This window comes from Giraffa tippelskirchi, chromosome 4, assembly GCF_054371585.1.
Source record: "Giraffa tippelskirchi isolate mGirTip1 chromosome 4, T2T-mGirTip1v1.2.pri, whole genome shotgun sequence".
Lineage (NCBI taxonomy): Eukaryota > Metazoa > Chordata > Mammalia > Artiodactyla > Giraffidae > Giraffa > Giraffa tippelskirchi.
In genome coordinates this window covers 86,327,304-86,339,613 of record NC_137278.1, presented here as the reverse complement: position 1 = coordinate 86,339,613, position 12,310 = coordinate 86,327,304, and the positions used below count along the sequence as shown (strand labels likewise).

The window sequence follows — 12,310 nt, the reverse complement described above, 5'->3', positions numbered from 1 at the left end:
TGGCATTTCGCATGATGTACTCTGCATATGAGTTAAATAAGCGGGGTGACAATATGGAGCTTTTCCCATGGAATACTGTTTTTACTTTGAAGAACCACTGACAGACTATGGGTATTCAGACTTGGGTATTATGGCCGAAATTTTCTCAAAAATGAATGAAGTGAGCTTATCACTTCTATTTGTTACCAGTGATAAAATTTTGAGCTTGAAGAAAAAAAATGAAGCTTGGAAGTCGTATATCTTCCATTATAAACCTGACAGCTTCCCATTGCTTCAGTTACTGGGATGAGAATTTTTATATGAGCTTGCTGATAATATTAGTGGATGTAAGTTTTAATGTTATATGAAATATGTGGACATTTGCAAATCTGCACATTTTTCCAAAATGACCAGTGCATGATGTGAAAAATCAAACATGGGTAAAAGACCCAAAGTTCAAGACACATCAGTGAGTGGGTTTGTTTTATGATTTTTTTTATTTAGACCAGTGGATTTACTATGACAGAGTATTTAATGTAACAGGAAAACTTTCATTGATAGGATTTCAAATTCCACATTGCAGATAACTCTGAGAAGCTAACCACATGTTGAATTTTGATGTAGTATCAAAGAATAATATGCAAAATTAGCTTAAAAAGCTATTAAAATACTTCTCACTTTTTACCAATCTGTGTGAGGTCAAATTTTCTTCATAAATTTCAACCAAAACATCGTATTGCAACAGATTGACTATAGAAACAGGTAAGAGAATCCAGCTGTCATCTATTAGGCCAGACATTGAATAGAGTTGCAAAAGTGTAAGTCATTGCCAATTGTTTTTTCTTTTCTTTTTGACTACACCAGTTGGGTTGCAGGATCTAAGTTCCCTACTACTACTAAGTCGCTTCAGTCGTATCCGACTCTATGCGACCCCATAGACGGCAGCCCATCAGGCTCCCCCGTCCCTGGGATTCTCCAGGCAAGAACACTGGAGTGGGTTGCCATTGCCTTCTCCAATGCATGAAAGTGAAAAGTGAAAGTGAAGTCACTCAGTCGTGTCTGCCTCTTCGCGACCCCATGGACTGCAGCCTACCAGGCCCCTCTGTCCATGGGATTTGCCAGGCAAGGGTACTGGAGTGGGGTGCCATTAACCAGGGATCAAACCCAGGCCCTCGGCAGTGGAAGTGGGAAGTTCTAACCACTGGACTACCAGGAGAGTCCCCAGATTTTGCTAAACTTCTCACGATTTTGTTTTTTGGAAAAAAATAGTTATTTTTCATAAAACATATTATGTAAGTTAATGTAATGGAGTCATTATTTTATTTTAGAATGAACTTAATATTTAAATTTAACTCAGTTTTAATTTCTAATATGATAAATATTGATACATTATAGCCCACATAAACAAAAGCTCTTTGTAGTCCCTCAGTAATTTATAAGAATTCAAAGAGGTCCTGACACCGAAAAGATTAACTGCTGAGGTGTGACTAAGGGGAATGCTCCAAGAGCCTTGTCTGCATTTCCTTGAAGACTTCCTCTTTATGTTCATCTCTTTAGTCTGGAATCATAAAAAAGACATCTAGGCTCTCCTAGCCCCCATTAGTATACCCAATTCCTACCAGCCAACACAAGAAAGTCTGTGGAACAGGAAGCAGAAATCTTGGTCAGATCTCCTGACCCTGACTCCCTTATTATGGGATTAGGTGGGGGAAAACCCTGTTAGAGTTTTCAGTATTTTCCAGTGAGAAGCAGCTTTTTATTTTCACAGATCTTACCATTTCCACTTAGGAGGATAAGGTTTTGATGAAGCTTTCAGTATAGTGTTTGAAATCAGACAGGCTCTGATTCATAGTTTTAAACTTTGGGCACCTGGGCTTCCCTGCTGGTCCATAGGCTAAAACAACGCTTCCAATGCAGGGAGCACGGGTTCAGTCTCTGGTCAGGGAAACTAAGATCCTGTATGCTATGCTGCACAGCCAAAAAACTAAAACAAAATAACAGCCAAAAAGGAAAAAATTAAACTTTGGGTAAACCATTTTTTTAATCTAGAGCTGCGGTTCCCTATGCATGAGGTAAAACTGGGTTAACAATAGGTCTAATGATGATGTTGATACTTAGTAGGTGTGTTAATAGGTTTTGATTCTCATTCTCCTTGTTCCTATTGGAAGTTTTTTTAGGCTTGGAAGTTTGAGGTAGCAGTTAACTTGACCACAACTGTTTATGAATCACAATTGAATGACTGCAGACTCCTGTCAGAGAGAACTGTTCAACCCAACTGTTGGATATATTTGATTAAGTACAGATTTTTATAATAAATCTCACCCTCCTAGACATATGCATGCATACACAGATTGCACAAAAAAGCAAGGTGATTTGGCATATGATCAATCATACCTTTTATATTATCAGCTAATTATGACTTGGCTCTTCAGAAAGCTGATAAGCACTTAGATATCACGCAAGCAAGAAGGAATAGCCTTCAGTGAAAGTGTAGGTCCTTAGGGACTAGCTGTGTTTTTTCGAAGATATGTGTGCCATACTTTTAGATATGAGCACATAAATAAAGTCTAAATCATACCAGACCTTATTCTGAATTGTCCTTCAAAATTGTCTTAAATCATTCTCCATGTGCTAATTTTAAATATAGTCTTGATTTTCTCTAGTTTTTTTGGAGGGAAGTCCTTTCTCTGCTGAAAACAGAGAGGGCCCATCATTGTTTTGTGGGAATTTATTCTTTTATTCCCCATTCCTTAGTGGTGTCCTCTGATCTGTGGTACTGGCTTCTGGAAGGCTCAAGAGTTGTTATTGTCTGGGGTCAGAGAAACTGTATGCACAGGCACATTGTCTCAACACTGAAAGTATAAATGCTTTGAGGTGGAGTTTGGGGAGAAAAAGACATTAAAAGGGAGTCTTAAAACTTGAAAGCAGTTTCATATGACAGTTTATGCATCATGAATGAAGTTGTCTTTGGTGTGTCCCAGCAGTTGAACCTGGATTTTCTGTCACCTGATTCTCTTATCGCGCCTCCTCCACCCCCCCACCAACCTCTCAGTCTAATCTGAGCTAGACTCTTCCTTATTACTCTCTTCTCATCATATTTCTTTGTGACCCCATGGACTGCAGCACATTAGGCTTCCCTGTCCTGCCCCATCTCCCGGAGCTTGCTCAAAACTCATGTCCATTGAATGGGTGATGCCATCCACCCATCTTGTCCTTTGTGTTTATTAAATAAGCATTATTTATTTTTTATTTCCAAAGGAAGAAAAAGAATTTGATAAAAAGAAAAATTTGCCCCCTTAATGAAGTAATTCAGTGAGCCTTTTATTTATGTATTGTAACCATATGTACTCAGCCAGAAGTTTTTATTCTCTCTTTCCTCCAACTATATAGCTTTGGGCAGAAGTAAGCAACCTTTTTGTTATTAAGTTTCTCTGAAGTAAGGCCAGAAAACTTTAAAAATATTTTGACCAAGATGGTTTTAGAAGTCTGGTTATGACTCAATTTGTTCTGACTGATTTGATTGAATAGCATCTTGGGTTGTCAAAGAAGTGACGTAATGAGTGTTTTCTCATTCGGCAGGATCTTCTTAGGCTAACAAGTATATCTTCCACCTCATATAATATAGAGAACTTCATATTTTCCCCAGCTGAGGAGCAGTTCCCCTGCTCAGAAACTGGTCTCCTTTTACTGATAGTGGGATTTGTTAGATTCTTGTCCTTTTACAAGGAAGTTTGGATTTACTACCTCTTACTTCTTTTTTTTTTCAATTTTAAAAGCTAATTTCATTAAAACTTAAAAAAATTGAAGCTTACAGAAAAGTTCTAGGTACAGGACCAACTGTCTTTTGTATCCTGAAGTTTTGGAAAGTAAGTTGCCAACACAGTGCTTCACCATTCTCAAATACATTGATGTTCTCCTTGTTGTCGTTCCGTTGCTCAGTCATGTTCAGCTCTTCTGTGACCCTGTAGACTGCTGCACACCAGGCTCCTCTGTCCTTCACTATCTCCCCGAGTTTGCTCAAACGTATGTCTACTGAGTCGATGATGCCATCCAACCATCTTATTATCCTCTGTCGTCCCTTTCTTCATGCCTTCAATCTTTCCCAGCATCAGGGTCTTTACCAGTGAGTCAACTCTTCACATCAGGTGGCCAAAGTATTGTAGTTTCAACTTCAGCATCAGCCCCTCCAGTGAATATTCAGGACTGATTTCCTTGAGGATTGACTAGTTTGTTCTGCTTGCAGTCCAAGGGACTCTCCAACACCACAGTTCAAAAGCATCAATTCTTTGGCGCTCAGCCTTCTTATGGTCCAATTCTAACATCCGTACATGACTACTAGAAAAACAAAAGCTTTGACTAGACAGATCTTTGTTGGCAAAGTGATGTCTCTGCTTTTTAATACACTATCTAGGTTTGTTACAGCTTTTCTTCCAAGGAATAAGCGTCTTTTAATTTCATGGCTGCAGTCACCGCCCAAAGTGATTTTGGAGCCCTGGAAAATAAAATATCTCACTGTTTTCCATTGTTTCCCCATCTATTTGCCATGAAGTGATGGGACTGGATGCTATGACTCTAGTTGTTTGGAATGTTCCTACATAACCATAATATGTGCATTAACATTGCCTTATTGTTGCCATGTAATCTTGGTAAGACAGGCCTATGAAACCTAGTCAGTTGCCAAAAAGAAAATTTGAGTGCTGCATTATGCAGAAAAGGTCATGATAATGCACAGTTGAAAGTGCTCAGTGTAAAACAGAAAAAACATGTATATGTACTAGATGACAAATGAAGAGTCAGGTAAAGATGATCATGGTAATGAGACCGCTGTCCGTGTGTTTTCTAGGACTCCAGAGTGTCTGCATTGATTTTGATGCTGAATATGTGAGGTCTTGTGATGCTCATCCTGTGACCACCAGTTAGTGGCAGCCTTTAGCTTTGCATTTGGCCTTGGTCCCCTTTCTTAGAGTCAGCCATCTTTGTCTGGTTGGTCTGCCCGCTCTGGGTTCTGCAGGCTCAGTTATCTAGTACAAAGTGCAGGTGTTTGAGCCCAGCAGAGGGTTTCCTCAGTGCATGCAGGTTGAAGTTGTTCACTGGTCTTGCATGAAGGAGTGTCCTGCCTTATGGTTGGTTCTGTTGCTGAAGAGTAAGAGACTTCACCCTCTGTGATCAAATAGACACCCTTTGATTTCATTTTATTCCTGAGAAAATAGTCCTAAATGAAATTCTTCATGTAATTTATCTCTGATTTACATTAGGAAGTGCCATTGTTACAGTGACAGTATGGTTGTGAAATAGACATGCTAAAAAGTTCTTCTTAGAAAACAGAAAAAATAAAAAGATGGATTAATAAGGCTAGTTCTTTGAAAGAACTACTATAGGAAACCTCAGTTTAAAAAATTGTTTTCTTAAGTTTTTAATGTACAAATTACATAAATGTTGATTAATTTAAAATCTTTTTTTTAACATTTAAGGAAATTCAAGAAAATATTCACACATCCCAACACCTTATCAAAGTAGCTTGTATTCTTTATTGTTCATATGTCTATTTGTAAAACTTTTGCAGCAAAAATCTTGTTTATATTAAAAAGTTATTACTCATATAGATTCTGATTATGATACATGCTCTTAAGGCTCTTGCAGACCAATTTGAAGATAAGACTACGTCTGTATTGGACCGTCTGAAGATTTTCCATTGCTGTCAAGTGCCACCTCATTGGGCTGTTCAGGTATTTTCGTTGTTGTCATTGGGTATGGAAAACACTTCCCTTTGGAAAGATAAATGCATTAGAAAAAAATGACTGTAAATTTATGTTGGAGTTTTCAAAAATTTCAGGGAAAAGAAAAAGTATCTAGCTGGGAATTGCCGGTTACTTCAAACTGCTATTTGAATGAAGTGATACTAGACTTTTAAAACATTTAAAAGAACGTAAATTAGGTTGAATAGAATTCTCGAAATTAAATAATAGAGCCACAGAAGTCTTTATTTTCAAAATAACTTTTTATGTTTAAAAGCCCTGGGATGATTTTCTGCTAAAGAATGAACCTTTTAAGCAAATTGCTTACAAAAGGTAAGATAAAGCATTTATTTGATAGTTGATAATGGGAAATGCCCTTAACTACTTTCTTCTTTCTAATGGCATGAGAACACCTAGCTTAGCTCTTGCCCTGTGGGTTCTCTTGTGTTACAGGTGTCATTCCTCTGTTTTGTAAAATTTTAATCACTGAAGGCAGCTTAGACACCTGGTCTGGTCTCTTAATTTATAATTCCAGTTTCTTAATCCTTGAAAAAAATGGAGGCCCAGGGCAGTTATCAATAACTACATTTTTCCAGTGTTCATCACACAGCGGTTCATGAGCATCTCTAGTTTTCCTACTTTTAGTCTAGTTTGCCTCCTTTCCTTTATCTTCATTGGGTTGTAATTATTCCAGCCAGCTTTTACTGCACATTTATTGTGAAGCATGCATTTTTTTCTGCCTTTCACACACATTATCTTATTTTATTGCAACAATTTTGTGAAATAATCCCAAATTACAAAGCTATGAAAGCTATTACAAATTATGAAAGCTATGGCACAGAGAAGCTAAGTGGAGGCAAATAATGCCAGCCAGAAATTTCTCGATGATTTAGTAACCATTGTCATTTTAACCAGCTTCCTGTCATCTCTTGTGGATTATGAACATAGGCAGTGACTTAGAATTATAAATGCCAACCCACAATTCAGTGACTCAGAATCTTCATAAAATTTCTTAGAGTAGATTATTAGTATATTCGTAAGCTCAGGGTAAACGAGAGGGTCTATTATACATTGGGATTCACTTATCTATTGAAGACATCTCAATTAAACAGGCAAAAAAATTTTTTTATATCATCTCAAAAGGATAGCTTCTTCATCAGAAAGGTATTAACAATTGGAACTTTTTGGCATGTTTTTAACCCTGATCTGTGAAATTTGTTAAGTGCTTTGTCTTTGTACTATGTGGTTTGTGGTGTATAAACAAATCAAACTCTGAGCTATTAATATGACAAAACATATCTGTTGAGGGTGTAGCTGTTACTTTCTGAATAGAAATATTAGGAAAATTAAATATTGTTCAAATAGGCTCAGCGTTTGTTTTTTTATTTTATCTGCTTAGGAAGCTGTGGATTTTGGGATCTTTGAGCAGTTAGATAAACATCCTCTTTCATTAAGAAATTAACTCAGTTTTATTTCATTGTAAGGAATAAGCATATCTTTATATATTATTTTTAAAGATCAGGAAATAACAACACAGTTTATTATAAAACGTATTCATCTTTACTCCTGGTTAGCCATATCAGCTTAGACGCTGTAACTTTGTCACTATTAGAAAGATTGAACTCCTTACTATATGAGCATTAAGATTTATTCCAGCTCCCACATGTGATGTTCAGTTTTTTAAAATGTCCAGTCACTTTTTCTAAAATAGCCACATTCTCCTGTATTTCATAGGATACAGAAGAATTGATCCATTACTTTTATTTATTTTTATATAGCTTGTAATTTTCATTATAAAATGAAATTTTATTGTTTCATTTTACTTTCTGAGTTTGTTCTATATGTTCCATGTCTGTTAGCTTCTTAGCTCTTAAATATGTATTGAATTTTACAACCATACCTTACTCATGAGTTTTACCTATTTTTTAAACCTTTTTAATATTGTTTTTCTATTCCTGCAGGATAGACCGCTTATAAAATACACTATCTTTATTTTTGAATATACATAACCTTCACTCACTTTATCACAATTTGTCCCATTTTATCTGCCAAGTATTGGGAAACTAGGTAGCTAAATTTTTTAGAATGTACTTATTAAAATAAATTAGCGTTTTCATTTTTCTCAGTTATATATCCAGAAGTGGAATTACTAGATCATATGGTAGCTCTGTTTTCAGTTTCTTGAGGAACCTCCATATTGTTTTCTGTATTGGCTGCACAAATTGACAGTACTGCCAACAGTGCACAGGAGTTCTCTTTTCTTCACATCCTCAGCAACGTGTATATTTGTCTTTCTGATAAGGGCCACTTTAACAGAGTTTTAAAAATTGACTAATTGGATCTCAGCTTTACAACAGAGATTGTCATGTATAGATTCTCTAGATAATAAAGAAGTGCAGATTTTGCCTTTTAAATTCTGAATTCTTAGGGAAAATTGATATATTGTGTATTTTGAACAGTTCCTGTATGTTTTTCAACATGTAGGAAACATATATGTTTTTTCAGCAGGGGTTGAATTACAGATATTAGGCATTTTTTGCAATAAGTAGATGCTTAAAATGGCAGATTAGATATACCTACAAATGGGACAAGAATCTGTGTGTGAATCTGTGTGAAGCATTGTTCATTATTTTAATTTGATTTTTCTAGCGCCAACTTGCAGGTTTACTCTTTGAGTTGGGATGTACCAGTTCAGCCCTTCAGATATTTGAGAAGCTAGAAATGTGGGAAGATGTTGTCATTTGCTATGAAAGAGCTGGACAGCATGGGAAGGTATGTAATAGTGAAATTTTATGCTCTGGCCAGACCCTTTCATCTTTGAGCCATCATCTTACCTGTTTTGTTTTTTAAGGCTACTTTTGCCAACAGTTCACTTATATTCCTTTTTTCACTTTTTTCATCAAATCTTTTTAATGTTTTCTCTGATTTCCGTTGGGGCAGATTATTTTATGTCTGCATGTGTACTATAAAGGAAAAAAGCAAGGCCCAAAACTGATACAGTGATTCAGTGTTTTGATGTTTATGAATAAATAATGAAAGCTTTAAAGACATTGCACAATTTCGTCTCTTCCCTTTATTAATTCTCCTTCTGTAGACAACTTCAAAGTGAACTATTAGGAAATATTTTAAGCATCACTAGGTTGCCTGATGATCAGAGGCTGTGGGTCAGAAGCAAGGTTACCTAGGAAGGAGGGCAGCTCGACCTGTAGAAGATCCAAAGGTTATGATAGCCCCCTCCCCCACCCTCCACCTTGGGGCAAAAGAGTTGTCAAGTGTGTAATGCACATTTAATTCCATCCTTTAAATTGGGTCAAGAGAGAAAATGTTTCAATATTTGCATCTGTTATTAATATATTGTTTTTTCCCTCATAAATGAACAGAATTTTTAAAGGACTGTGCACTGTGTATATCTGTTAAAATGGACACATTGAAATCATTTGTTAATTTTGGACTAAAATTTTAAATGGTAAATTTCTATCATAAGTATGGTACACAGGCAGAGTAAAACCCTCAAATTGGATCATTTGTATCTGTAATCAGCCTTTGCCATCATCCTGAAAAAGAGAAATAGTGGTACATGTACGTCTGTTTCTTAATAATTTTCCTAAGTGTGTGAATTTTAGAATAATAGTAAAAGTTAGGTTCTTTTCACTAGTCAGTAATGGTGGTGAAGGTCTTTGAATTTTACAGGGTTATGGAGAGGCTACCATGTGGATAACATTTTATTATAAAAGATTATAGAATTATAGTATTTTCATCCTGGGAAGGAACTCCATAATCATCCATTCCAGTTCTTTCCTTTTCCAGGTAAGGAAAGGAGTCTCTAATGATTCAGGTTGGGTCACGGAGCTAGTTATTGATTAATAACTTAAGTGACCACATGACATAGTGGTTAAAAGCATAGCCTAGACTGGATTCAAAAGCTAGCCTCGGCACATGCTAACTTTGTGATATTGGGGCAAGTTACTCAGCGCCCCCACCCCAAGCCTCAGCTTCCTCATCTGGAGGCACATAGTCTACCTACCTGACAGATTTTTGTGACATAACGTATGAAAAGTACATAGAATGGTGCTCTTTCCTCGTGCTCTGTGAGTATTTGCTGCTATTACTGATTCTGAGGCTCATATATTTTTTTCGCATTTTAATATCTTTGAATTTGGGTTGTATCTGCTGCTTGATGGCGTCTGTCAGTTGCTGTCAGGTGGCCATTTGGCCAGGTTGAAACTGCTTGTGCTTGTACAAGTTTTAGTTGTAGCTGTATTTAGTATCATCATTTCAACTGAGTTATGTACAGTGTCAGCTCTATATATGTTGAATTTAATTGCCATTTAAAATATCTTCAAAAAGATTCCATTATGATTTGGCATTGAAACAGAATTGGTAAAGGACCAAAACAGAGTGGAGAGATGTGAATTTAACATTAGTGAAGTAAACATGTGCCATTGGTAAAATAATCACAATTCCACTTACTTTTCTTTAAAAACAACAACTGAATGCTTTATGGGAGCCAAGAAAGGAAGACACTCCAATGTAGATGAAGCCGTGTTTCATACTAAGATTCATAAAAGAAAAAAAAAATTGCTGTTTATAATATCAAGCAGTGTATTGGAGGCAGGAAAAATTGCCAAATTTTTCTGAGTAGATTTAAAAAATATCAAAGCAATGAGAAGCTGATGTGATTCATCCAAAGCATTATGTCATAATGTAATTGAAAACAATTTTTCTTTTTTAGTTAAGAGTTAGTCTTAAAATTGATGGCATCTCAAATTTGATGAAATACAGTATCATGTTTCTTCTAAGTGTTTATTTAGTGCCCTTTGACTGGCATACAAGTAGTATTTGGATATTTGTTTAACAAGGAAGTGAATTATTTCTTGACTCCCAAGATACCATTGATGTAGTTCCCATTGCATCATTCTTCCCATTGGTCAGTGAACAAATAAGTAATAACTGTATATAAAAATATGGAAATTTTTGAAATAAGCAAGTTGGTGAATCCCAAATACCCAAAGCACACTTTGCTATATTAAATTTATTTAGTTATTTTTAGAAAGTATGGAAAGTAGAGATGCTCTTAGTGGAGAATAAAAAATATGAGTCCATTCCTTTCAGAGAATGTATTTGACTAAGTCCTTCAAATTAGTGGTATTATTATTTTTTAAATATGCATGTAAACCTTGTAAGAAATGTCTTAGAGTAATGATAAATTCCTGTGTTTTAAATCACTCTATAAAATGTCTGTATTTTAATTTTTAGGAATGTACAGTTATTAACTTTGTCTCAAGTCTTTTGTGAGTTACAGCCAAACATCCTTCAAAATCTTGATTTTAAAGATTGATTTTAATTTTTTATTTGCCATATAAAAGACCCCTTACCTATTTTTCATGCTGTATTTGCAAATCAGTTTAATCATAGACCCTAAAAAGTTTTGCTTCAAGCTGGAACCAAATGTTTTATTTCTAAAACAGCTGAGAATCTTTTAATATTTGATTGCATACCAGTAGTTGTCACCACATTTAGAATTAATTGGAAGTTTGTGAAATTTTAATCTTTGCCTTTAGTACTTAATGGCATAATTTATTTTTAAAAGACAAACTCAGAAAAGTATCTAAGTCTAATTATTGTGCTCTGGTACTCATGTTTGCACCCCACTAGTAAGATCTCAGACTAATTTAGAAACTACCTACAGAAATTCTTGTTATTTAATGACGATTGGCAAAATAATGAAGATTAATTGTTGAGCAAGTTGAGTCTATAAATGAAAAGAGAAAGACTGAGCAGATGTTAAGTTGCCTGGAGAAGGCAGGGTGGAAGGAGGTGGAGAGATTTAGGCTGGGACCTCTAGTATTTTCTCTTATGTCTTAGGAAAGAAGGCTTACTTGAGCTGCACAGCCTTATATTCACAGATAATTGTGGCCATTAGACTTAAAAAATTTTCCCCTTTAACTTGCCAAGCAAATCTTTTATTTCTAAAACAGCTGAGATGCTTTTTAACATTTAGTTTGGATTTTGTCTTTTTTTCTTCTAAGGTAGTTTCTTTATGTGACTTAGGAGAGTTTGCACGTGTTCTTTTCTCACACTGCAGTCAGAGCAAGCTTCCTAAAAGGCAGATCTAATCATGTCATTCTGACTGTAGGAACTTTGCAGTGTTCTTAAGATTAACTCAGAGCTCTTATTGTGAATGATCTTCACTTCATGATCTGACTCCTATTGACATTGCTGATGCTTGTCTCCCCCCTCTGTTACCTCTGCTTTGTCCCCCCTTTGTACTCACTCACCCAGGTTGTGTCCAAAGTTCTGGCAGGACTGAGCTGCTTGGAATTGTTGATTTTGCAGCGTTGTTTGACCTCAGAACCTTCACACATGCTGTTGTCTGTCTAGAACTTGTCCTCTGTCTGCTAACTCCTTATTCCTCAGACTTCTCCTTGGTGATTGCTTCCTCCAAGAAGCTTTCTGTGAAATCTCCCTCAGAGATCTGGTGGTGTTCTCCTGTGTGCGCCTCTAATACCCAGCACTACTCTCATCGTCCGTGTGCTAGCTTAACTCACCTGCTCAACTGTAAGCAGTTTAAGAACCAGACTTGTGTCTATTTTATG

At 36.0% G+C, this 12,310-nt stretch overlaps 1 protein-coding gene across 4 annotated transcripts in view; it reads left to right on the top strand.

The window, feature by feature from the left end:
- Positions 1-12,310, top strand: part of TTC27 (tetratricopeptide repeat domain 27) — a 159,967-nt gene that overhangs the window by 69,313 nt on the left and 78,344 nt on the right. For all 4 annotated transcript variants that reach the window (XR_014082145.1, XR_014082146.1, XM_081590270.1 and 1 more), the window contains exons 11-12: positions 5,610-5,705; positions 8,364-8,486. Coding sequence is in view for 2 of the 4 variants with exons in the window: in XM_081590270.1 (XP_081446396.1) it covers positions 5,610-5,705; positions 8,364-8,486 (219 nt within the window). In the remaining 2 variants the exon portion in view is untranslated. The remainder of the gene's footprint in view (positions 1-5,609; positions 5,706-8,363; positions 8,487-12,310) is intronic.